At 46.2% G+C, this 27,782-nt stretch overlaps 1 protein-coding gene across 1 annotated transcript; it reads right to left on the bottom strand.

Moving 5' to 3' along the window:
• Positions 1 to 3,487: 3,487 nt before the first annotated feature.
• Gde1 (glycerophosphodiester phosphodiesterase 1) lies at positions 3,488 to 21,268 on the bottom strand. Its single transcript, XM_021166712.2, has 6 exons — positions 20,884 to 21,268; positions 14,293 to 14,468; positions 9,930 to 10,035; positions 9,551 to 9,643; positions 6,559 to 6,770; positions 3,488 to 4,082 (listed from the first exon to the last, which is right to left on the bottom strand). The coding sequence occupies exons 1-6, from the start codon at positions 21,142 to 21,144 to the stop codon at positions 3,935 to 3,937; spliced, it is 996 nt and encodes a 331-aa protein (XP_021022371.1). The 5' UTR covers positions 21,145 to 21,268; the 3' UTR covers positions 3,488 to 3,934.
• Between the last annotated feature and the right edge of the window lie 6,514 nt (positions 21,269 to 27,782).

Below are 27,782 nucleotides of genomic sequence, written 5' to 3'. Positions count from 1 at the left end.
TACTCTATACCTAACCTCTGTGGTTCTATGGACTGTAGCTTGGTTATCGTTGACTCAACAGCTAACAGCCACATACACATGAATACTTACCATATTTGTCTTTCTGGATCTGGGTTACCTCACTTGGGATCCTTTTTTTTTTTTTCCCCTTTTCTTTCTTTGTGATGGTCTGTATATGCTTGGCCCAGGGAGTGGCACTAGTAGGAGATATGGCCTTGTTGGAAGTAGGTGTGTCACTGTGGGTATGGGCTTTGAGACCCTCATCCTAGCTACCTGGAAGTCAATCTTCTCATAGCTGCCTTTGGAACAAGATGTACAACTCTCAGGCTGTGCCTGCACCATGCCTGCCTGGATGCTGCCATGCTCCCATCTTGATGATAATAGACTGAACCTCTGAACTTGTAAGCTAGCCCCAACTAAATACTGTCCTTTATAAAAGAGTTGCCTTGATCTTGGTGTCTGTCCACAGGAGTAAAACCCTAACTAAGACCTCCTCCTCTTCCTCCCCTGCCTCCCATCTCTCAACACCCCTCCTATCTCTGCCCCCACTTCCATGCATTCCCAATCACCTCTCCACTGGTACTTCCCCCTTCTCTTCCCTCTGCACTTTCACCTCTCCCACCCCTCTCCCCCCACCCCTGCCCTCTCCCCATCCCTCCCCCCACCCCTGCCCTCTCCCCACCCCTGCTCTCCTCACCCCTCTCCCTACCCTCCCCACCCCTCCCCCACCCCTGTCCTCCTCACCCCTCTCCCCCCACCCCTGCCCTCCTCACCCCTTTCTCCCTACCCCTGCCCTCTCCCCACCCCTGCCCTCTCCTCACCCCTCTCCCCCACACCTGCCCTCTCCCACCTCCTTTTCTACCCTGTTCACTTTCCCTTTCCTTTGTTCTCCTCCCCTCCTTGCAGCCCCTCCTCTTCTGCTTCTCTCATTTCCTCTCCTGATCCCTTCCCTGCTCCTCTTCCCTCATCTCCTTTCCCCTCCACACCCTACTTTCCTGTCTCTCAATTCTCACCCCCTAGCTCCCCAGCTCCTCCCCTTATTCCCTGACTTCTCTCCATTCCATCCTCTTCCCTCCCCTCTCTTTCCCTGCCTCTCTTCCTCTCTCCATTCTCTCCTCCCCCAGCTCTTCCCTCCCGCATCAATGCTTTTGCTTTTCTCCCCAGACCATCATGTTCCCCCACCTCCTCCCTCCCTGGAGCCCCTCCACCCCTTTCCTGTCTCCCAGCCTCACCTTGCTCCATCTCCCCTCAGCTCTCACCCTTTTCCAGGAACCCCCCCCCCCCTTTGCTCCTCTCCTGCCCTGTTATGTCACATGCCAGGCACCCATTTTGAAGGGTCCCAAGGCTCAATCAGGCCTCAGATGTGTTTTCTGGGGTCACGTTCTCCTCCCTCGTATCACTTGGTCATAGTGTGACATGCTTAGATATTTAATAAATGTTAAAAATTTCAAGAGAAGCCAGGCATGGTGGCGCACGCCTTTAATCCCAGCACTTGGGAGGCAGAGGCAGGCAAATTTCTGAGTTCGAGGCCAGCCTGGTCTACAGAGTGAGTTCCAGGACAGCCAGGGCTACACAGAGAAACCCTGTCTCGAAAAAAAAAATAGTTTTTTCAAGAGACCTTCCTTGGGCTTCAAGCTCGGTGTGGAGTGCATGCTTACCGTGAGTCCCTGGGCTCAGTCCAGCACCAAAACTAATGGAAGGCAAAGGTTCTTAAATGTTTTGAGTCTATGTAGTCAGGCTGGCTTCAAAATGAAGGCTCTCCTGCCTCTGTGTTCCAAGTACTGGAATTACAGGTGTATACCATCACAGCCAGCCTGAAGCTGACCTGTCTGCCCCTGCTAGCTTCTCCCTCCCACCTCTCTGACTTTTCAGCCCCATCTGTGGCCTGCCATAACACCACAAGCTAGTCATGGTGTTTCCACAATCCTGCTGGCATACAGCAGCCAGTGAGTTTTAGAATGCCACCAGTTCATACAGCTAGGGGACAAGAAAGGATGTCAGGTTTTGATACTGTGTGTGAAGGCTCTGGTAATAAACGAGACCTCAAATACTTCTAGTCAACATTTATAAAGAGCCAGGTGTGGCAGCACACTCCCATAACCCCCATAGTTGGAAGACTGAGGCAAAAAGCTTAAGACCAGCCTGAGATCAATAACATGACTGTCTCAAAAACCCAAGGACTTGGGGTGAGGCTCAGGGGTGGATCACTTGTCTAGGATGCACAAAGCCTTAGGTTTGATCTCCAGCAGAGAAGAAACTAGCTTCATTTTAAATGTCACCACTTACAGCTATGTCTCTTGATGCTGGCCTACAACCTCAGCTACTTGGGAACCTGAGAGATTTTAAGTTTATGGCTACTCTAAATAACTTAGTGGAACTCTGTCTTAAAGGGGCTGGTGTGACAGTTAAAAGCCTAGCAGACAGAGGTGCTCACCAAGCCTGTGACCCGCGTGGTGCAGTGTGAAGACTCTGGCAAGCCGTCTTTCCATCTCCACATGTGTGCCACATGCACTCTCACACCAAAGGGAATTTGAAAATTTTTCTTTTTGAGATGGGGTTTCTCTGTATAGCCCTGTCTGTCCTGGAACTTGCTCTGTAGACCAGACTGGCCTGAACTCAGAAATCTCCCTGCCTCTGATTCCAGACTGCCGGGATTAAAGATGTGTACCACATCTGGCTCAATTTAAATTTGTTTTTAAAAGAAATCTAGATATAACTCTGACAGACGACTTACCACAGGTAAAGCCTAGGCTGAATTTCTAGCATCACAAGCTAAGGGCTGGTGAGAGGGTTCAACATGGAATAAGTGCTACCAAACCCAGTGGTCTGAGTTCAATGTCAGGGACCCATGGGGAAAGGACAAACCTGCAAGTCGTCTTCTAAAGTCTGTGGCAGCAGCGGTGGCACGTGTTGCCTCTCCTTCCTTCAACAACTAAAGACAAAACACATACACACACACACACACACACACACACACACACACACAGCCGTTTTGTCCCTGTGGAATGGCCAGGGCCTGGAACTGGACACTGACTGCGGACTTTATGATGGACTCAGGTACGTCCCTAACTGCGCTGCCTCTGCTTCCTCACCTCTGAAGATGATGCCAACCATCCATAAGCGTTTTGCCCAGGGCTGCAGATGACTGTGCTTACAAATGCCTCATCTAGTTCCTAGTCTAGAGCAATGACAACAAAAGGAACAGTAGGTCTGAGTCAGGGCTGAGGCCGGCACCAGTCTGTGCATCTGCAATTGAGAAACGAAGAGCAGCCCCAGATCCTCAGACCTATTCTCCTGGTTCTTTATCTAAGATCCCGCCAGTGCTTAGGCTTCCAAGCACGCTGGGAAAGCTGCCGCTCTGCCCCCTGGTGGTCAGAAGTGCTTACATCAAGATGACACAGATAATTCCAAGTCTTGAAACTAAAGCAGGAAAGGCCACCCAGGCACTGTAGGACCATAAGAAGATCAGTACACAGTTTGCCCTCTGTTCACCTTTCAATGATTTTATTAGTGTGGTCACAAGTTTGACACCTACAGGTCGCCATTAACAAAGCTGACGACAAATATTGGAAATAAGTGAATTACTGAAGTACGGCAAGATTTAAAATGTCAACTTGGAGTGATCATGCAAGCCCCATGCATTGGTGCCTGCGCCCTAATTGCAGGACCCACTCTGCTCATCCTCGTGGCTCTGTACCCTCAGCGGGGCCAGGGTGGGGCCACCCTGCCATTTTGCAGATCCAGAATTTTAAGGGCAAGTGTGGAGCCTTCCTTGGAGCATGGTCACCATGCCTGGTTTCTGCTTGTTGGGGTGACACTGTGGCTATTGCTAGTATGAGCCACAGGGTCCCCAGGACTTGTGCTAACAGAGTGTTCTCATGTCCCTGCAAGAGGCCTCCAGGCAGTTTCACAACTGTGTTTCCTCCTGGAGAGTCTAGAAGTGAGGTGCACAGTCTTCTAGCATGCTGTCAGTGATGTAGCTGGACCCAAGGTGGGACTCGTAGTAATTCTTTTCATCAAAGGTATTGACAGTCCAACTCACAACCTGGATTCCTTTAGCTGACCACTTCTTCAAATAGTCCCTGGAGAAAGGGAAAATCAGCCGTGTTAGAATGGACAGCTGTCCTGGAATCGAGAGCTCAAAGCATGTGCTCTCTGAGTGTCAACTGCTCCCAGAGAGCCTCCAGCTGGCCTCCCGCCGCAGTCAGAAGGCTGGGAAGCAGGCACGGCTTATGTCTGCTTTACATCATCATCCCAGCTCACACACATCACAGTCACCAAGGGCTCTCATCTCTGCCCTCTTACACCAACCACACTGTCTGTTTCTCTCTGTGCTGCAGAAGCCTCCCTTTCAGGTCACCAGAACAAGCTCTCCACAAGGCTGATGAGCTTCTCCATCCTCCGCTCCTGGGGAAGAACGGCGCTCTACACCCTCCCTCAATGCTTTCTTCCTTGCAGTTCACAGGCAGAGCTTAGTTTGCTCCTGGCACCCTGTCCCATATCCTGGTGAACAGCTGAGAAGTCCTGAGTGTCCCCAGGTATGGGAAAGGTCACAATATAAAAGCAGCTGTTGTGACACAAAACAGAAACATACTTTCAAACAGCAAGCCTAGAACCACCACATTTTCTCAGATTTACAGGTGATTCAAGATGATTCAGTGACCTCCAGGCAGACAAAAGGCTCACGGCCCCCACTCCAGAACTGGTAATTTCTAAAGACGAATGAGCTACCTTGGTGTGTAGCTGAGACATCCTCAAGGAAGATGCCAGGTAACCACTCTCGTGAGGCCAGGTAAAGGGACCCAGGTGTGAGCCTCCTACCTCCACCATGCCCACTTCCTCACGTGCTCCCACAGCACTGGCCCTCCCGACAACAGCAGGCCTGGATGTCCTTTACCCGCTGGCTGATAGAGAGGTTGGAGTGTGACCCTGGGCCTCGGACACGCAGGGAGGCAGTCATCCTCAACTGCACTTCACTTCAATCACCTTCTCTTCACTTCTGTTTTATGCTCTCACTGGAGCCCGGGCTGCCCTTGAACATGCAATCCTTCTGCTTTAGCCTCCAGAGTTGCTTGACTTTCAGGCCTGTGCCACCATGGTAACAATTACCATTCCCCTCCTTCTTCCTTGGGACACCTCCCTGTGCAAAACTAGATCAGAATACAAGGTCTATGCACTGCTGTCCTCGAAGCTGTCTTTCACTATTTTTCTCATCTTATATTTGAGACAGGGTGTCTCAATGTACCCGGAGATTGAAGCTCCAGCTAGACTGATTCCCAGAATCTGCTGCTCTAGCCAGAGCCCTGAAGTCACGCATACATGCTACTGCGCCAGTTTGTATACAGCTGCTAGGAATGTGAACTCAGATCCCAACGCTCGCACGGAAGCACTTTACCCACTGGCAGCCCTCAGCTGTGGCTTTGTATTTACTAGACTCAAGGCTGGACTGGCATCCCTGTCTAATTGGACACGTAAGTCCAGGAGGCAAAGAGCGCGGCTCTGCTTATTCACTACTGTACCCTCTGCTTCCTCATGCAGCACCTAACAGCGCTGTTGGCCATAGCCAAATGCCTGCCAGAATAGCAAGCTGGAAGTCGTATGGAGTCCTGTGTGTTTACAGCGCTAAAGCTGCCAAAGACAGCTCAGAGATGTCAGTAAGCAAAAGGACAGGCTGTAGCAACCAAACAGAAGGGAGGATGGGAGCTAGAAGGCATGGCCATACGCGGTTTCCGCTGTGGCACTTCCCTCCGTGTAGTTTCCCAAGGGAGCCAATCACAAGCAGTGCAATGTCACCACTTTCTAAAAATGCGTTACAACACTGGACTGGGGTTGGGTGGTGGTGTAAGCCTTAATCCCAGCACTCACTGGAGAGGCAGAGGCAGGTAAATCTCTGTGGGTTTGAGGCCAGAGGTCTGCAGAGTGAGCTCCAGGACAGGCAGAGCTACACAGAGAAACCCTGTTTGATGAGGTGGGCTATGATGCATCAGCTCTGCCACACACATTTCCATGGAGAGCAAGAACTTGCTGACATATTACATGATTAATATGTTATAAATTGTAATTTACTTTTAAAACATAATAAAAAATGCTTGTCATTCAAAAACCAGAGTTGGGTCTCCAGCAGCCACATAAAAGCTGGGAGACATCACAGACCATCTATAGTCCCAGTGCTCAGGAGGTGGAGAAGATCCTGAGGAAAAGGTAGCTTCCCACAGGACCAGCTCCATCAGTGAGTCCCAGGTGCTCACACACACAACATATAAACACACACCACACATACAAACACCACACATACATACAGCACACATACAAACACCACACATACAAGCAATAAACAAACAAACTAATAAAACAGAGAGTATCTGGCCAGCCTGTTGAGAATCAATGAACTATGTCTGACATCTTCCCACACACTTCCAGCAGCTGGCACTGCTCTAACTTACAGGCCAGGGGACCCATGAGTCACAAACAACTCAGTCTGCCCACTTCTTTAACGCCTCCTTTCCAGAAAGAGCACCCAGGACACCAGAAGCCAAGAGACAAAAGCTTCTAACTTACGGGGAGACAAAATCCTTCTGCATGAGGAAGGCTGAAATCCCACACAGGTACCACAAGACATTGTGCATGCTCCAGTCCAGCAAGATGTCCAACACCACAAACACAGACTGCTTCCAAAAGACGCTGTAGCGAGGCTTCCCGTCTCCAGTGTGGCTCAGGCTCCAAGGCCTGTGAGTTAGGGCTGTGATCACCTTCTGATCCGTTTGTCTCATCTGAAAAGGATTTGGAAAAGAAGATGATCATCTCTTAAGTCTATAATTTCTAAAAATTTTAGATTTACCAAATATTCATTTGATGAGGGCCCCATAGCGACCACGTTTGCCATCTCTCACAAGTCCTTTGAGAAACAAAGTAGATGTAGGTGTGCAATGCCCACTACAATTGAGGGCCTCTTCCTCACAGTCCTACATGAACTGCCCTATCAAACGGAGAGAATCTGGCTGCCGAGGGAGCCCAGCCTCAGCGTGGTGTCAGGCACGAGGCCCTCCCTAGGTTTAGTCAGAAACACACAGCAAGTGAGAGGGAGAGAAAATGCCAACCACAGGGTCAAGTTGAACTTGTTTGTTTGTCTGGGTTTCTGGAGATAGGGTCTTCTGTAGTTCAGGCTGGCCAACCACACCAAGTCTCCTGCCTTGGGCTCCTGAAAGCTGGGGGCTACAGATGTGCTCTAACATGCCCAACTTTCAAAGACACATTTTAATAATGCTATGAAGATAAGCTTTTAATTGAATTAATCAAATAGCATGTTAATTCGGAACTCAATGAGGATAGAGCCAGGATCATTTCAAGAGATTCTGGTTAATTTCAACCCTGTTTATGGCAGGACTGCAGAGCTGTGGGGAGGGGAGGGAGAAGGGAGGAAGAAAGAAGAGGGGCTGTAAGGAGACTGGAGAGAGGGCAGAGCAGGAGGGGGCAGCCTAGGGAGGTCTCAGGCTGTGCTCTCAGCTCCATGGGAGAACATCACATACTCTAAAGGCCTCTGTGGTCAGATAAGCCTGGGAAGCCTGTGGAAACATGTCTGTAAGCCCCAGAACCACCCGACGCCCTGGGAAGGTCTGCACTGGCATGCACTGTCCTGCTCCTGCTGTGGACATTTTTTTGTTTTTGTTTGTTTGTTTGTTTTTTTGGTTTGTTTGGTTGGTTGGTTGGTTTTTCGAGACAGGGTTTCTCTGTATAGCCCTGGCTGTCCTGGCACTCACTCTGTAGACCATGCTGGCCTTGAACTCAGAAATCCACCTGCCTCTGCTGGGATTAAAGGTGTGTGCCACCACGACCGGCTGTTGCAGACATTTTTAATGTATGCTGTTGACCCTAGCTGAAGGATACCACAGAAAAGCTTAATATCTTGGAAACTAGTAAATAAAGAGAAAGATTAAGTCATTACTCTGTCTATAGGGAAACTAAATGATAGATCAGGAGGTGTCTTATTTATACATGAATTCTAGATTCTGAATAAAATATTAGCATTTCATAATTTCCTAGTAAACTGACAGACCTGGCCAATGAATGCCAGGAACCCACAACAAAAGCTGCAACAGCTCAGCAGGTGACGTGCATTCCTCCCCACCGAGACACGGCCCTGCCGAGGACAATTAGCCTGAACTGCATGAGTTCTAGTGGACTTCACCAGGTTACAGGAAACAAAGTGAGGAACAGTCTATAAAATCACACAAGTGTACTATCACTAAACATGGGTAAGTGAAAAAATACAATTCAGACAGACCTTGAAACATAGCCCAGTGGCAGAGTGATTGCCTAGCACGCATGAGGGACTAGCAGCACACATGCACTCGCATGCACACGCAAGCACACATACATCTGGTTTATCCAATAAAGAGAAAGAAGGCAGGGGGGAGGGCAGACAGAGAAACAGAGGCAGAAAGGTAAAGAGGGACGGGATGGAAGCAAAAATGCAGAATTTTTTTATTTTTTTATTTTTGTTTTTTCGAGACAGGGTTTCTCTGTGTAGCCCTGGCTGTCCTGGAACTCACTCTGTAGACCAGGCTGGTCTAGAACTCAGAAGTCCGCCTGCCTCTGCTTCCCAAGTGCTGGGATTAAAGGTGTGTAACCACTGCCTGGACAAAAGTGTAGATTTTAAGATTGAAAATAAATACCTTAGTTGGGTATTGATGCAAATGACCATTTTTTAAAAATATAAATACCAATTTTTATTTGAAAAAAGTTAAAAGCCAGGTGGTGGCACACACCTTTAATCCCAGTACTTGGGAGGCAGAGGCAGGTGGATTTCTGAGTTCGAGGTCAGTCTGGTCTACAAAGTGAGTTCCAGGACAGCTAGGGCTACACAGAGAAACCCTGTCTCAAAAACAAAAACAAACAAACAACAACAAAAACAAAAAACTTATTAATATTCATGGAACTTCTGAGACATGAAATTTTCTATTTTTCTGATCTTTGATGATCTGAAATTAAACAAGGGCTTACTGAGGAAGATCAATGGGGCAGGGAGGAACAAGCAAGACCACGGCTAATGGAGATTCATGCATTTACCATTTTTATGTGCATCTAAAACACTATGTAAGAGGGGTTTTGTTGTTGTTTGAGACGGGTTTCACTATACAGCCCAGGCAGATCTCAAATGCAAATCCTCCTGCCTCAGTCTTCCAAATGTTGGGATATGTGTCCAGTCATTACCCACTCTCAGTCTGCCCTCCCACAATTCCTCACTCCCCCCCAGCCCCAAGAGTCGATTTTTAAGGCATGTTTTACTTTTTGCGAAGTAGGGAGTGGACTCACATGTACCAAGGAAACACAGGAGCCTGTAAAGTTTCTGGCTAAGAGAAGTGCTTAGAAGAGGACTGTGCACACTAAAGAGCGGCAGGAGAGTGCCCCAGGAGACTTCCCTGCTCTTAAAGGAAGAGCTCTTGACAGTGGCTGCATTCAGTTCAATGTGACAATGAGCATCTCACAAAGCCCAGTGATATCACCTGCAGCAACTAATCCAATGCAACATACAAAGCGAGGTCTGACTTACTTTATAGATGACTTCCGGCAAGAATGAGCAGACCATACTGTTATTGTACAGCTGTGGAAATTCCGTGTATATATTCTTTAGAGCAGCAGAAGCCTGTACAAGAGTTCACAGAGTTAAAGTCTTCACTGTTAGCTATTAGTATTAATATATTAACTATAGTAACTATTCACATGGTAACATCTTGCTAAAAGCCTCCGTAAAAGAAAAATATTTCTAAAACTTAAAAATGTAAACTGCATTTTATACTTCTATTAAATTTAGTATAAGTCACAAAAATAAGGAAAAAGAATAAATAAGAAAATATATGGTTAGTTTTAAAAATGATTAGCTTATATAAAACATCTTTTTAAAATAGCCAAGTCCATGGAGTGAACTGTACCATATCTGCATGGCCTTTGACATCAAAGAAGATGGTGAGGTTATGGCGGAGGCACTCTGTGACAGCTTCCTTCAGGGTAGGGATCCTTTCGTCAGGGAACTCGTTTCTGCAAGAGGAGAAAGGAATGGCCCACAGTAGGGAGCATGGGAAAAGAGCAAGAGTTACTGCAGTGTTCATCTTACAAATGTCTTCCAAACATTTGTAAGCAAGAATGTTTCCTCTTCCACTGCAGCCAGTTTACATGGCACCCGAACCAAAGCACAACACAAACAACAAACCCATGGAGATGATGGCATTTCCATACAATGACAGCATTTCCACACAAGTGGCAATGTATTAGCAACCTGCTCATCAAAGGGCAGACCAGAAACCACCTCTTGGGAACTCAGGGAATTGATTGTAAGCTAATGTCTCCTTCTGTAGAGAAAACAAGTCTATTTATTAGTTCATACCACTATGCAGGTATCTGTCTAAAATGGAGTTCTCCACCTGTGAGTGGTGACCCTTTTGGGAGTACAGTGGCTCAAGACTATCAGAAAACACAGATATTTACATATAGTTCATAACTAGCAAAAATTACAGTTATGAAGTAACAATGAAGATACTTTATGGTTGGAGTCAAGACAACATGAGGAACTGTATTAAAAGGTCACGGCAACCAGGCAGTGGTGGCACACACCTTTAATCCCAGCACTTTGGAGGCAGAGGCAGGCGAATTTCTGAGTTTGAGGCCAGCCTGATCTACAGAGTGAGTTCCAGGAAAGCCAGGGCTACACAGAGAAACCCTGTCTCGAAAAAACAAAAAAAAAAGGTCATGGCATTAGGAAGGTTGAGAACCTGAGAACCACTGGTCTAAAAGAATATATATTCTGCTAAAAAAAAAAAAAAAAAAAAAAAAATGAAGCTCAAGTGCTTGATACCCAATAAACCAGCCTTCTCATGTGGAAGGTTCACGCTACACAGTTTAATTTGTGTCCATTTCAACCTAAGACTATCAGATGGATAATGTACATCTTACAAGCAATTCACCCATCATCTGTGCAGATGTCTACTCCAACCCTAAGCTTGCCTTCATCCCCCCTTACCACGCACACACACATACCCCTGCCTTACTTTGTTTTGCTGAGCCACAGTCTCACTATGTAGTCTAGGCCGGCTAGAATTTCTGACCCTCTTGTCAAGTAGTGGGATTACAGGCACAGGCAATCTCACCTAACAAGCTAGTGTTAAAATAACTATTTCCGGCCGGGCGGTGGTGGCGCACGCCTTTAATCCGAGCACTTGGGAGGCAGAGGCAGGCGGATTTCTGAGTTCGAGGCCAGCCTGGTCTACAAAGTGAGTTCCAGGACAGCCAGGGCTATACAGAGAAACCCTGTCTCGAAAAACCAAAAAAAAAAAAATAAAATAAAATAACTATTTCCCCAAAAGGTGGTTCTAAAATAAGCCAAGTACTTCGTCTGGAGTCAGCCATTGAGAAGCCTATCTGTTGTAATTGTAGAGTCAAGAGGACTCATGTGAGGCCGGAGAGATGGCTCAGTGGTTAGGAACACTGGCTAACCTTCCAGTGGATCCCAGCTTGATCCTTGCTCCCAACAACCACATGGCAGCTCCCAACTGTCTGTAACTCCAGCTCCAGAGGATCTGCTTGCTACCCTCTTCTGGACTCCTTAAGCACTTCACACACGTGGTACACAAACATTACATGCAACACACACACACACCCTCAAAAATTTTTTCTTATGTAGTTATGTGAAAGACATTAAGATGGCGTAATACGGCCGGGCAGTGGTGCCGCATGCCTTTAATCCCAGCACTTGGGAGGCAGAGGCCAGCCTGGTCTACAGAGTGAGTTCCGGGACAGCCAGGGCTATATAGAGAAACCCTGTCTCAAAAAAAAAAAAAAAAAAAAAAAAAACCAACCAAACAAAAAAAGATGGCGTAATACTATGTTTCCTTTTTTGCAGATTCCAAATGGTGATACCAACCCTAAGCATTTTTTTTGCTGAGTTAACTTTAAGCCTGACATTTAAAAAAAATTTTTTATTACATTGATTCATTTATTTTTTTGTTTTTTCAAGATGGGGTTTTCTGTGTAACAGTTCTGGCTGTCCTGAACTTACTCTGTAGACTGGGCTGGCCTTGAACTCACAGAGATCTGCTAGCCTCTCTGCCTCCTGAAGGCATGAACCATCAAACCTGGCTTTTGGAAATTTTTTTCTTTAAGGGGGGCACATATGCATGGCACATATATGGAGGTCAGAGAAAAACTTCTGGAAATTGGTTCTCTCCTCCCACCATGCCCTGGGTTCTGAGGATAGCTCGGGTTGTTAGGCCGGGTGGACAGCTGTCTCAGAGCTCTGAACCTAACATCCTCCGGAGGTCTCTGTGTTTGTAATATTAAAGCCAGCTGCCCTCAAACACAGAAGAGCAATGAAGTGTCTGCTATCAGGAAGAGCAACTTCATTAATGGGCTCTGGAGTTTCAGGCTAGCGATAGTCTTTTCAGCATCCAGTACAGTTGGCCTTGCTGTAGCCCTGGCTGTCCTGGAACTCACTTTGTAGACCAGGCTGGCCTTGAACTCAGAAATCCGCCTGCCTCTGCCTCCTGAGTGCTGGGATTAAAGGCGTGCGCCACCATACCCGGTGGTCTGAATCATTTTACAGAGGGTTAGACCTGCATCACTGGGTCAGATAATCAACACTCAAGGAGCACTGCCACTGGCCAGGGAACGGACACAACACTGAACACAAGCACAGGCCTTTATTATCAAAGAAGATAGGGCCTGGAGAGCTGGCTCAGTAGTTAGGAGCACTGACTGTTCTTCCAGAGGACCCAAGATTGAGTCCCACCACCCGCATAGCAGCTCACAACGGTCTGTAACTCCAGTCTTAAGGTATCCAACAACCTCTCCTGACCTCTGTAGGCACCAGGCATACGTGTGATAAGAGACATACATGCAGGCCAAACACCCATACACATGAAAAAACAAACAAACAAACAAGCAAATAAATAAATAAACAGATAAACCAAAAAAAAAAAATCAATACAAAGGATAGGAGTGAAATCTAAACAGCCCTATTTCAAAGGCTATCTCCTGGTGTTTCAATTCCCAGGGTATGGACAGCTGTCAGTGCAGGAAAGGGAGGGGTCAGTGACTCAGAATCAGACACGCTGAGTCAAAGGCAGGGAGTGGGGTGAACCATTCGTCCTCCAGAGTATTCAGAACAGAGCATGGATTTACAAGAGAACCTTCTGGAAAACTTATAAAGCTAGCTCTGAACATCTACCTGTGCCCCTGTGTGTACGTGCTTCCATACAAACATACACGGATGATGGAGTCTGATACCATGAGAGGACATCATCTAGTTAGAAACCTGAGCACATTTCCCAGTGTTACAGGGTTAAGAGACATGAAGGACAACCAGAAACAGTATGGGAGGCTCATGTGTTTTTTAACTGAAACTGGAATATCAAGATTCTAATCTTGGTTCTTTTATGAACTTATTGTTGACTCTTAAGTAGATCATTTAACTTTTCTACATTTTTATGTAAGCAAAATGTAATTACGTGGTAGCTACCTACGATTTTTAAGTGTAAATATTCATCTCCACTCAAGTAAACAAGTTGGCTCTTCAGCTGTGCAAACCATGCCAAGGTTTTCCCAGCCTTTGTGCTGGCCCATGCAGGAGCAGACTATTGCTGTTGATGGGGTAGTGCTAGAGTTTACGAGGATTCTTCTGCTCCTTACATTCTACTCCTCATAAGTTTGTTGCAAGATCTAGTGAGTTGGTTAATGCTGGAAACATCACTTGACCAGCTTAAAGAATGAGTTGGTATGCAGGGCGGTGGTGGCGCACGCCTTTAATCCCAGCACTCCGGAGGCAGAGGCAGGCGGATTTCTGAGTTTGAGGCCAGCCTGGTCTACAAAGTGAGTTCCAGGACAGCCAGAGATACACAGAGAAACCCTGTCTCAAAAAAAAAAAAAGAAAGAAAGAAAGAAAGAAAGAAAGAAAGAAAGAAAGAAAGAAAGAAAGAAAGAGTTGATATATCTGGAGCAAGAGCATTGGCAAGCCATTGCTTTAAGCCTTTGACTCCGATTTAAAGGATGGCAGGAGTAAGTTTCAGTCAGTGCCTAGAACATAGGCAGTACTCTCCTGAGAGCGCTGCAGCACCTGGATGCGCTGCAATGCACATGGTAAAATGTACACACAGTGCTTCTGTTGCTGCTGGTGTGTGCTTACTGCTTAGGAATAAGTTGAGATGAAGAAACTCTCCTGGAACAGACATACTTAGAAGGTACCAGTGCCTACCTGTAACCACCAGTGATGGCTGAAGGACCTGTGTAATGATGTCAGGGACTCACCTGAGTCTGTGATTTGCTGCAGGGTTAAGTTTCCTAACTTGTTCAAATGTCAGATCACATAGTCGGCCAGACCCGTCTGTTGTCCTATCTACTGTGTTATCGTGCATCAAGACAGGAACTCCATCAGAAGTAAACTCGATGTCCAGCTCCACACCTGTTGCTCCATTCTTAGCTGCCTTAACAAAAACATCAACAATATTAATGTCAACAGCTACAGATACCATTTTATATCTAAACATGAAAGAAAAGCAACATGGCCGCTGAAGTAGACAGCTGTCCTTACAGATCTCTGTCCCCTTCCTCTTCTGGGCCACTCCCCGAGATGAACTTGTCTCCCATGGGTGTTAATGCTGCCTCAAGCTCACACTTATCATGGCATCCAGTCCTGCTCTTCACGCCACCATAGCAGGAGACCGAGGAGACTTCTGACACCAAGTGTTTCTGGCCATGGTGGCTTCAGACACGATCATTAGACAAACTCTACACTTTGCTGACTTGGAAAGGCTGGTGACTGCTCTGTGTTCCTTGTTACTCAGCTATTTCGAAATTCTAGTAGACACAAAATCAATCAGGAGGTTGGTTTAACCTCATCCTCTCTGACAAACACCAAGACTGCACATAGGACACAACTGTTTGTTCATGTCTGTAGTACTGACTGTGGTGCTACAAGAAGTTAATCAGCTTAATAAAGTACGTTAGAATTTATGTAAGGAGAATTTAGGCCCCCACTGTAGCTCAGAGGTGGAGTACCTCTGTCTTGTGTGCAAGAAAATAAATAATAAAATCACAGCAGTAACTTAGAAAAGCCCTCATGTGTGCCTCATTGGCGTCCTCATTACAATGAACACAGGATATGCTCAATGATCATAGTCTTTTGGTTCACTGCAAATGTACAGTACAGAGTAAAAAGCCTTAACACACATACCAACGGAAATGATAAAAATGACAATGACGATCAGGTTATAATAGTTACTATTCATTAGCCTTTTCTAGTTTCCAGGGATTACTGAATTCTATATTTTTTTCTTTTTCAGGGTCTTTATAGCCCTGGCTGTCCTCGAACTCACAGAGATCTACCTGTCTCTGCCTCCCATGTGCCACTCGCCCAGCAACTACTGTGCTTTAAATGTACGTGGTAGATTCTTATAACAAACACAATTAAGCAAGTAATACTAATAGCCCATTGTTCAGATGAGGAGACTGAGCCAATGACTCACAAGTTTGCCTAGTAGTACACATGCTGGGATGTGGCAGTGGCCACACTCTCAGCTGCTGTGGCTTTATACTAAATGGCTGCACGAGTGACTCGCTGTTGCCCCCTTACAGCCCACAGTGAAGTACCCGTGAGGACATGCAGTACTGTGCTGTGCAGTAAGCACTCCACACACTCACTACGGCTGTGCACACTGCCCCTTTAAGCATTTAAAAGGGCAGATTCGCCATGGTTATGTTCTCTGTCCCTTTAAGCACAAATTTCAAAGGCAATTTTGGATTTACCAGTCATGTTTAAGAGCAGAGGTTTTTCTACTTCACTATTTCTCCACCCTCATGCTATAGTTATACATCAACGTATTCTTTCAGTTTCGTCAAGTGACCATGAACCCCCTCAATCCTAACCCCATCTCCAGCTATGGCTGTACCCGAGCCCCAGCCTCTTCATTCAGACGGCATTTCCATGACGCTCCACAGCGTTGTGAGCATGTGCAAATCTTGCCTGTAAGGAGCTTGCTACCACCTCAGAGCTGCCATTTCTCACAAGCTATTGTGACAAGAAGACAAGCTCAATGGTCATCACGCTTATAAAGCTTCCATCCACGCTGTGACAATGCCTTATAATATTAAAGACTACAACCTTCTTAAAGTTGAAATGTACCACACATCAACATGGGTTGTTTTATAGCACAATCACAACTCAGTGTACACACAAATTTCTTTCTCTAGAACACAAACAATATCCTTATTACTAGACACGCTAGACATTTAACTGTACTTTTCTTCACTAGGGTTATTTGGTCACTGCACAAATAAATATGGTGAGGCAGTTTTAAGACCACTAACCTCTACTCCCCCACCCCGCTCTCACTGTGCTAGGGACCCAGTTCCACATTATGCACATGCTATCACTGACTTAGTCCCTCCACCCTTGGCTTTTAGAGGCAGGATCTGACCATGTAGTTTGAAATGGTCTTGAACTCACAATCCTCCTGCCTCAGCCTCCTGAGGGCTGCGATTACAGATGTACCACTACACCTACCTATAGTCTTTTTGTTTTGTTTTGTTTTTTTGAGACAGAGTTTCTCTGTGTAGCCCTCCTGAGTGCTGGGATTAAAGGCGGGCACCACCAGGTCCAGCACCTATTGTCTTCTAAACAGTTTATTAAAACCAAACCAAATCAAAAAATAAGCAAACAAACAAAAATAAATCCACAAACCCTACAAAGGTTATTCAGAAAACAGAGTTTCCAAGAGCGGATGACCACACACAATTTGCTTTGCCCTTGGCTCTAACTGGAAGATATCCAAGGGGGGTCTCTTCCATGCAGGAGAAACAGCAAACACAAAGCAAAGGCCTCAGTCAGGTAGGAAGGAGACAATAAGGTAAAAAAAATCCATACTGCTACCCAAGCCTACTCCCTCTCTTACAGTTGGTGTAGACTCATCTAGCCTCTATGTTCGGCTTCCTCCTGTGCTCACAGTAAGTGCTGCTGATTCTGTGCGTGTGTGTGTTAGGCTGGATGCCGGCCGGCATCTAAGAATGTGACGTCTCAGCCGGGCAGTGGTGGCGCACGCCTTTAATCCCAGCACTCGGGAGGCAGAGGCAGGCAGATTTCTGAGTTGGAGGCCAGCCTGGTCTACAGAGTGAGTTCCAGGATAGCCAGGACTACACAGAGAAACCCTGTCTCGAAAAACTAAAAGAAAAAAAGAAAAAAACCTAAAAACTAAAAACAAAAAAGAATGTGACTTCTCCAGCTGCATTGGCACCTGGCAAGCTTGGTGAGAGCTAGCCAACATGAGGCCAGTGGCGAGCAGACTGACCAGCAGACCCCAACTAAGCCGAGAACACCAGAGAACCGCTGCGTTAGCCTTCTGGCGGCCAGACTTCCACCTGCACTCCGTAGGTAAGAGAGTAAGTCCGCTGGATGTTCAGGTACGTGAAGCCCCACATGAAGCCCCACGAATCCCAGATGACCACTGGGAGATGGGGACAGAGAGAGCAGGGCCCTGAGGAAGGGGAAGAGAGAAAAAGTCAGGGGCTGGGAGGGCAGGTCACTGGTGGGCACTACAAGAAAAAAAATGCAAAAAGATAGATAGGAAGGCAGAAGAGAGCAAGGGAGCTTGGATTTATTTTTTTCTAATTGCAACCAGAGGGTTTTTGTTTGTTTTGTTTTAAAGAGGGAAGGATACAATATAATTTCCCCAGACAGGGTTTCCCTAAGTAGTCCTGGCTGGGATGGAACTTGCTATACACAACTAGGCTTGTTTCAAATGCACAGAGGCTACTGCCTGCCTCTGTCTCCTAAGTGCTGGGCTAAAGGCCTGCACCACCACAGCTGGCTAGACTCTTTATTTTTGAGGCCAACCTCAGTCCAGATGGAGTAGACTGTGGGCACAGTTGACATAATTGTATTTCTTTGCCACTATATTTAATAGTGTATCTTAAAATTTTTTTTTAATTATTTTAATTATAAGTGTGTCCATATGGGGGGTATGTGGGTGCCAGTGCAGGTCTCCATGGAAGCCGAAAGTATGGGCTCACCTGGAGCTAGTTATAAGCAGTCCTCTGTAACAGCAGAACATGGCTCTCTTAATTGCTGAGCCTCCTCTCCGGCCCATTTTTGTGGCATTTCTTTTTGTCTTTGGGGAGGTGAGAGGGTTGTTTTGAGACAGGTTCTCTCTGTGTAGCTCTTGCTGTGGTGGAAATTTCTATGTAGACCAGGTTGGCCTCAAACTCACAGAGCTATGCCTGCCTCTGCTTCCAGAGCTCGGGGATTAATGGTGTGCACCACCTAGCTTTATTTTTTTAAATATTCAATTCACGTATAACTACTTTTCTTTGTTAACTAGCATATTTCCTACCAGAAACAGTCGTCAGTCAGAGCAGTTTTGTATCTAGTAGAATGTCTAAGAATACAAATTTTGAGCTGCAAATGTACAAAGGGAAGCCAAGACCAGAACAAAACCCAAATCTGATGGAAATCCTGACTTTTCAAGTCAAGAGGGTGGTCACAACCTTGTCCTCTGCTGTGTGCATGTGGCAGCTAAGGGCAGTCATAGCTAAAAAGATGATCCTCAATGACCTGCCAGTCCAGCCGGCTGAACCGCCACATTTTCATTTCCTCTTCAGGCGAGGAAACGTCTGGAGCAATGCTGGAGACCTGTAATTCCCCCTACGATGTTCATCGGACAGAGAATTGCGCCCTACTTCCATGTGACACCACAGGATGACTCGCGTTATTTGTTCTCATGTTCTCTTCTCATCTCACATGTGAAGCTTCCTCACTCATTTAATGTGACTGACATCCAGGCAAACCTAGTTTTGGCCAAATTCCACTGTCAACAAACACCCAGGAGCACTCGGTGCTCAGTGAACTCTGAGCACTCTTTAAGGCAGCTTATGTGACGTAAGCAGAAACGAAGGCAGTGACTAGCATGTGATTTCCTTCTCCTCCCGACAATGCACATACATGTGCCCTCCGCTAACTCATAGGCTGTCCTCCTACTGTCTTTCTCTCAGATTTAACTCTTTCACCTTTATTCCGGAGGACATCAAGCCATCCTTAGATTCCTGGTCCTGGGAAACAGCCCCCACATGGAGTCTCCCTAGGCTTTAATGTGTACAGATCAGCCTGTCTCCCCGTCACCTCCTTCACAGACGCCACTGTCCTTTTCACTTTACAATTACATGGGGAAACTGAGGTTAGGGCTGAGGCGAGGGTGCCCTACTTGCTCTGATTTTCTTTGTTACAGCTAAAAGACAGAGTGTTAGATAATAAGCAAGCTACTTAAGCTGGACTAAGAAAATAGCCCACATTCAAATATCCTGGAAAATATCTTAATCTTTGCCAGACAGCATCAAGTCATCCAATCAGGAAGCCTTATGCTGGAAGGAGCTGTGTTGTCTTGGAGTCACAGGTCCCCCCAATTCAAAGAAATGGGAAGAACAGATGTAAAACTGTCTAAAAGGTCAAACATGATGGTGCATGCCTTTAATGCTAGTGCTAGGAAGGCACATAGCCAGTTCCAGGACAGTCAAGGCTACTGAAACTCTGCCTCAAAAAAAAACAAAACAAAACAAAACAAAAAAAACAAAACAAGCCGGGCATGGTGGTGCACGCCTTTGATACCAGCACTTGGGAGGCAGAGGCAGGCGGATTTCTGAGTTTGAGGCCAGTCTGGTCTACAGAGTGAGTTCCAGGACAGCCAGGGCTATACAGAGAAACCCTGTCTCAAAAAAACCAAAGGAAAAACAAAACAACAAAACAAAACAAAGCAAAGCAAAACAGACTAAAAGCTGTAGTATTTGCATATGTCCCAGGAATGACCTCCTATACCCCTCAAGTCAACTCTTGGCATTCTTCCATCTAAAACAATCTAGCTATGTAAGCAGTTAAGGTGTGACAACACTCCACATACTTCTTTCATGCTATTTTTTTGATCTACAATTAAACCCACAGATGCAAGGCCAACATGTATGAAGGCTGACTGTAGTGCACAGAAGTCCATAATCCACTGAAATGCTCTTGCCATGCAAGCTGACATTGATCTGAAAACAGAAGGCTTCCAGGGGCAAAGGGCTATTAAAATTCTCCTGGGTGCCTTATGGAAAGGGGAAACAAATATTGACAGAGGAGTCTGGCTGCCAGGGTTGACGACTATGATGAAGGTGTATTTGGAAAGAGGCCATAAAGATAATATCCAAGTAATATAGAGGACAGAAATACACCTTGTGATAAGGGTGATTAAGAATATCTTGCTAGGTGGTGGTGGTGGGTGGCTTTAGTCCCAGCACTTTAACCCCACCAGGCAGGTGGATCTGAGTTGAGGCCAGTCTGGTGAGTTCAAGGACTGGACTACAGAGAAACCCTGTCTCGAAAAAAAGAGAGAGAGAAATCCCATTTACTAACAAGAACCCATTTGACCTAGTTCATATCTTAGTTCATCCATACACTAGAGTTTGTTCTGCTCCTCGAAGCCAGCACCACATATAAGCCTGTTGTGTTGTTATCTTACCACTCCAACATAAACCTCACCTCAGGCCCTTTGCACTTGCCATGGGCATCCTGGAACACTTCCCACTGATTCCAACCTTGTAATTCTAGTTCACAGTTCACAAATATCTAGTTCATAAAAACTACTGCTACATAATGCACTGCCCCACCCTAAAGTAGCTTCATATGTTATCTCTCCCAACCCAGATGAAAGCCCTGTCAAAGGAGTCGTGCCTGGCTGCCATCCCAGCGTCTGGCACATACCAAGTCTTACAATTACCCGCGGAATTCTAGAAATAGATGAAGTGGGGAGGGATGCGGAGCCGGGATGAGAAGGAGAGATGTCAGCGGCGGAGCAGGCCCGAGGCGTGCGCGGGGCTCACCTGCCGGATGGCCGCCAGCGTGTTCTCGGGCGCGTCGTGGCTGCCGCCGCGATGGGCGATGGCGGACACGCGGTCACGGGGCTTGAGCACCTGCAGGGCCCGGCGGGACGGCACCGGCTCGAAGCTGAAGAACCGCAGCAGGATGTAGAGGCTGCCGGTGAGCACGCAGGCGTTGAAGGGGCTGCGTGTCACCACCAGCAGCAGCACCAGCACGAAGGAGAAGGGGCCCAGGAGGCCGCCCTGGTCCTCCCACAGCCACATGCCGGCGCCTGCACCGGCACGGACCGGAGCCCCGGACCTGCCGGGCGACGCGTAGACGCCGAGGTACTGGCCACAGCCGGAACCCTCCGCTGGGAGCAGCGCTGCACAATGGCGCCGACGGACCCATCTCGAGAAAGAGCCCGCCCTCCAGCCAATCAGAGTCCGGGAGCTTCGGCGTTGGGGGGCCGGAACCGCTGTCATGGCAACAGGAGCAGGGCCATGCCCCAGGCCTGGGTTCCAAGGGCGCTTCGGGTTATGTAAAGTGAGGACAAGACTTAGACCCTGTCCTTCAGACTCAGTAGAAGGAGGGTGATACTGTCAATGTTTCTTAGTGACCTTGTATCTGACCTCGAGGAAACTAATGGCTTTGACTTTAAAAGGAACAGGATGTTTAACCTGCTTGTTCAAAATGTGCCAGCAGTGTTTCCAGAGTTGTTCTGGGTTAGAGACAGGGCCTGTAATGAGCCAGGCTTACCCTGGAGCTGTAATAAGTTATGCTCCATGAACCAAACAAAAAGTAAAAAGCAGAGAAATGGACACACTGGGAAAAAGTCTAATAAAACACACCCACAAGTCCGTTTTCAGGGTTCTGACGGGAGGTTTAGGTTTAAATAGAGGGCAAGAGGCATGCTTAGCTAAGAAGCCCCGCCCATCACTGACCACTTAGTTCTAGTCTGTTGGGAAAGGTCCGGGACCTTCAGAACCCTTTGAACTTACAGAAAAGATACATTTTTTCCAGGCCGGACATAGGCTCTAAGCCTTTTCCTTCTCTCAAAATCAGACTCCTAAGGAAATTCCAATTTCCTGTGATCCATGCCTCAAAATGATATCAAGAAGGGAGACTTACAAGTGTCTCTTTGGAATAGCTTCATTCTTGCAAGGGCTGTTTCCACTAGGACACATGTCTGCATTTAGTGAAAGTACCTTCCCCTTGCGGGAAGTAGTATTGAGCACGATAACAAGACAAGGAAAATTAAGGGGCCGTGGGAAGGAAAAAGAGCTCTTACCAGAAGTGTGGTTAAAGCCTCTTGACTTTAAGCATCAAGAATTCCTGCATGGGTAGCCCACATTCCTTTTATATAGAGATACTTCAAGGTAGAATGTTCAAATAGCAACAAATCTAGCTAAAGGTCTGATAGATAATATATGGCTTTTCTCCTTTTTCATCTGCAAGCCTGCAATTTGCTAGGAATCTCATTGATAGTAAAGATGTGTTCACCTCCTTGTGGGACCTTTGTGAATCATGGTTTTATCTTAAGGATTGTGGTTCTTCTCAGTGTGCCCAGAAAGCCACCTTAAATCTCATTTATTGGGCTGGAGAGCTGGCTCAATGATTGGGAGTCCTGGCTGCTCTTCCACAGGAACTGAGTTCAATCCCCAGCCTACATATGGTAACTCATTTAATTCCAGAGGCTCTAACACCCTTCTCTGGCCACTGTGTGCATGGTATATAACATTTTATTAAGAGAGAGGGGGAGAGGGAGAGAGAGAGAGAGAGAGAGAGAGAGAGAGAGAGAGAGAGAGAGAAGAGGACAGGCAAGATGTTGTACCAGCCATATGACAGATATAGTATGGAATAGAGTTTATTTAGGGTATGGGGAGGGGTGTTGAGAGAGTAAAGGCAGAGAAAGCAAAGGGGGAGTGGGGGGAGGCTGGCAGGGAACACGGGGAGAGAGGAGAGAGAAATGGGGGAGAGAGGGAGAAGGGCAGGGAGTAAGAGGATAGGAAGATAAGAGTGAGGAAGGGGCAAACAATCTCTTTTATAGTGAGTCTGGCATACCTGGCTGTTGCCACGTAACTGTGGGGTGGAGCCTTGAAGGAATGCAAACATTGTACTTGTGTGTTGCATAAACACACATGCATACAAACACACACACACACACATAAAATAAAAATGTAGGCCAGGCAGTGGTGGCACAGGCCTTTAATCTCAGTGGATTTCTGAGTTTGAGGTCAGCGTAGGAAAAATTTTCATAGGACTACCTAAAACATAAGGAGAGCCACCAAAACACAGCATAGCTACAGCTAAGACACAGTAAACTCCTAATAAACTCCAACTCTGTTTCATATTGGCTTGTCTGAAGAATCTTCCCTGTGAGCTGGGCGGTGGTGGCGCATGCCTTTAATCCCAGCACTTGGGAGGCAGAAGCAGGCGGATTTCTGAGTTCGAGGCCAGCCTGGTCTACAAAGTGAGTTCCAGGAAAGCCTGGGCTACACATAGAAACCCTGTCTTGAAAAAAACCAAAATAAATAAATAAATAAATAAATAAATAATTAAATCCTGCTTTCACCTGAGTAGAGGTCTCTGGAAAGAATCAGGTGGCAGCACAGTGCTCAGTGTCTCTGGTCCATACTCCACTGCTGCTCCCAGTAGTGGCAGCTCTGCGAACCCTGAACACTAGGCACTGTGCCAGGCAAGGCTTGCGCTGGCAAGCATCACATACTTTGTTTTATAGTGGCCTTACTTGAGATAGGTATTCTATCAGGAGACTGGTTTCTGTTGACTTTAGGCAGCTTCTCCAGCACAGTCAGACTATAAACTTGGAAGGAAGGAGCAATTGTGATAAGAAACCTCCTTTTTATTTATTTATTTATTTATTTTTATTTTATTTTTTCCCCAGACAGGGTTTCTCTGTGTAGCCCTGGCTGTCCTGGAACTCACTCTGTAGACCAGGCTGGCCTCAAACTCAGAAATCCGCCTGCCTCTGCCTCCCAAGTGCTGGGCACCACCACCACCCAGCTGATAAGAAGCCTCTTGAATCTCTTGCAACTGTGATGAAAACCAAACAAAAATAAACAAACAAAAAAAGAACCACAGCTCTGACCTCTTTCTAGAGCCAGACCTGGGTGACTGGAGCCCAGGAATGTATATTTAGGTTTCCCCAAATACAATGTTCCAATGTAGAAGCAGTTTCATGCCTTTTGTTTATGAGATAGGATCTCACTATGAGCCTTGGCTACCCTGGAACTTTTTATGTAGACCAGGCTGGTATCAAACTTACAGAGATCTGTCTACCTTTCTGCCTACAGAGCGCTGGGATAGAAGGCATATGACACGAAGCCTTGCAAATCTTCATAGAACAGAACAAAGAAAGTTATAAATCAAGGCATTTTTGTGTTGAGCATAAAAGCATGAGCCTTAGCAGAAGTGAACTTATCTCTTGTTCATGGCCAGCCAGGGCTACACAGTGAGACCCCTTTTCAAAACAGACAAGCAACGACAACAAAGGCACTTTAGAAACACCTTAGTGGGAACATTAAGTGGTCCGTTTCAGCATGCTGAAGAATCTTATCTGTAGGCCTCAGGTATATAGCTTTCTTAGGGTTTTGTTAACTCTCTCTCTCTCTCTCTCTCTCTCTCTCTCTCTCTCTCTCTCTCGTATATGAGTACACTGTAGCTGTCTTCAGACACACCAGAACAAGACATCAGATCCCATTACAGATGGTTGTGAGTTACCCTGTGGTTGCTGGGAATTGAACTCAGGACAGCTGGAAGAGCAGTCAGTGCTCTTAACCCCTGAGCCATCTCTCCAGCCCCAGGTTAATACATTCTAAAGGTCTTTTGTTTGTTCATTTGTTTTTTTTTTTTAATTTTTTTTTTAAAGATTTATTATATGTAAGTACACTGTAGCTATCTTCAGACACTCCAGAAGAGGGAGTCAGATCTTGTTACAGATGGTTGTGAGCCACCATGTGGTTGCTGGGATTTGAACTCCAGACCTTTGGAAGAGCAGTCGGGTGCTCTTACCCACTGAGCCATCTCACCAGCCCTCATTTGTTTCTTTAATGTTTGTCAGGGTGTTAGGCCTGACTCAGACCTGGGCAAGAAATGGTTCTTTAGGGAGCCCAAGAGAAACTGTAACTGAGATACTGTCCTAGGGTGTGGTGGCACACACTTAATACCAGCACTTGAGGCAGAGGCAGGTGAATCTCTGTGAGTTTGAGTTCAGGATAGCCAAGGTTGTTCACAGAGAAATCCTGTCTTGAAAAACCAAAACCCAGCCAATCAAACAAATAAAAAAAGAAAGAAAGAAAGAAAGAAGTTGTCATTATTAGTCAATCAGATTTAGGTTCTAGTTTCTTTCTAAGAATCCTTTATATGACTTTTCTGAAGTAAAAGAGGGGACCAGAGATGGGTGGATTCTCAAGCCCTTAATATTCTGTGAAAGTAAAAATATGTCTTTCCCCGCCCTTGTTGACTATGAGTAGAAATCCATCTGCCTTTTGCCATTTGTCCTCTTTTCCTCTTATTTCAGGAACAAAACCCACTGGATTAATGAAAACCACGAAATCTCCAAAGATGACTCATTCATATTCTATCTGTATCTCTCTGCTTTTGTCTGTCTGTCTGTCTCTGTGCTCATGGGTGTATGTGTGTGTGTGTGTGTGTACACGTGTCCCAGCCTGCAGATGTTTGCACCTTCACATGGAGGTCACAGCACAGCACTGGGTGTTGTTCCTCAGGCACCGTCCACCTTTTGTTGGCAGTAGATTCTCTCACTAGACTGGAGCTTCTCCAGGTTGGCTAGACCGGCTGGCCAGTAAGTCCCAGAGGTTCACCTGTCCCCCCTGCTCCCCTGCTCATCACCGAGATTGCATCAAAGCCTAGTTTTTAAAAGTGGATTCTGGCAATCAAACCCATCCTTATGTTGTTGGGCAGGCACTTGACTCATGTCCCAGACTTGATGTATATTTTATACAAGCAAAAATTTCTTAAGAAGAGAGTTGGACATGGTGACACTTGCTTTTAATCCCAGCACTCAGGAGGCAGAGGCAGGCCGATCTCTGTGTTTAAGGATACAGCTTGGTCAACAGAAGTTCTGGGACAGCCAGGACTACAGAGAGAAACCCTGTTTTGAAAAACAAAAACCGGGCTGGTGAGATGGCTCAGTGGGTAAGAGCACCCGACTGTTCTCCTGAAGGTCCAGAGTTCAAATCCCAGCAACCACATGGTGGCTCACAACCATCCGTAAGGAGATCTGACGCCCTCTTCTGGAGTGTCTGAAGACAGCTACAGTGTACTTACATATAATAAATAAATCAAAAAAAAAAAAAAAAGAAAAACAAAAACTAAACTAAGGGAACAACAACAAAACCAGCTCCCCTAAAAGTAACAAAACAAAAACCTCAAGCAAACAAATGAAAACAGGAGGAAGAGATTTCTTTAAAAGACTTTTCATTCTCAGATTAGAATGGTAGCCCACACCTGATCCAAGGATCTCTGGAGTTCCAGGTCTGTGCTTAAAGAACTCATTGTGGTTGGGCTAACTCACACATCAGCTATGAAAAGATCTCCCTGTATTCTCAGGTTTTTTGTTTGTTTGTTTGTTTGTTTTTCTTTTCTTTTCTTTCTTTCTTTCTTTCTTTTTTTTTTTTTTTTTTTTTTTTTTTTTTGAGACAGGGTTTCTCTGTATAGCCCTGGCTGTCCTAGAACTCACTTTGTAGTCCAGGCTGGCCTCGAACTCAGAAATCCGTCTGCCTCTGCCTCTGCCTCCCAAGTGCTGGTATCAAAGGCGTGCGCCACCACTGCCCGGTGTATTCTCAGTTTTTAATCGCTGTGCCTGCAGAGCCAAGCTAGCAGGTTAAGTAAATGTTTGTTCCTTCCTCACCTGCTCAAAAAGAAAAGGCAGGATGCCTTGGCAAAGGTCACATAGCCTTGACCTTTTCAAGGTCAACTGCGTTAGTATCCAGTGTGGCTTTTTGCATAATAAAGAGCTGGGGTAGAAGGACTGACAGAGGCAGAAGACATGGAAGTAGAGCAGAGAACTATAATAGCAGAGAACATGGCTTGAGTTAGATGTGCTAACCGAGAGACTGCCCCAGCAAACAAGCCAACATCCTTATACTATACACAAATCTCCAAGTCTTTATTATTAAGCTCTAAGTGGAACCCCCACCCCAAAGCCCCACATTACATTGTCCTCAAGATTAACAGAACATTTCTGGACCTTGGACTCCATTTCAGGGCTCATTCACTGCTATGGGGCACTCTTGTCTCTGTCAACTTTGTCCCTCACACCATGGTTCCCTCATGCCACCCCTTCTTGAGGAACTGCCTCTGTTAAAGCCTTTGCCTGAGAGCTCATTCTCTTTGTCCCAGTGTGTTTCACTGGGATAGTGCTAGTGGGACAGACCTCACCTCCTGATATCTATCATCCCATGATTCCTCTGCCTCCAGCTCTTAGCCTACTTTTTTATTTTTATTTTTTTGGATGAATGTAGATATGTAGAGAGAGATACATATGTATATATGTACATGTGTATAGGGAGACCAGAGATATCCATCTCTGTTGGGTATCTTTTTCAGTCAATTTCCACCCTAAATTCTGAGGATCTCATTGAAACTGACTAGAATGGCTGGCCTGAGATCGCCAGGGAGCTCCTGTTTCTACACCCCCAGGACTGGCAATTATAATTTCTAGCCAGGACTCACAGCCTTTTTAGGGGAGTGTTCAGGCTCTGAACTCAGGTCCTCATGCTTGAGTGGCAAATGCTTTAGTGACTGAGCATCTCTCTAAACGACCCTTTCCTCCTATTAGAGATTTTTGTACCAGGTGCAGTATAAGAGTTTTCTCTGTTACACCTCACAACCACTCATGGTAGGCTCTTTAAAATTCCCACTATACATAAATAAAATA

Source organism: Mus caroli, unplaced genomic scaffold (genome assembly GCF_978045245.1).
Source record: "Mus caroli unplaced genomic scaffold, Mus_caroli_1 scaffold_8, whole genome shotgun sequence".
Classification (NCBI taxonomy): Eukaryota; Metazoa; Chordata; class Mammalia; order Rodentia; family Muridae; genus Mus; species Mus caroli.
Note: the sequence above shows the minus strand (reverse complement) of the source record. Positions and strands in the feature narration are given on the sequence as shown.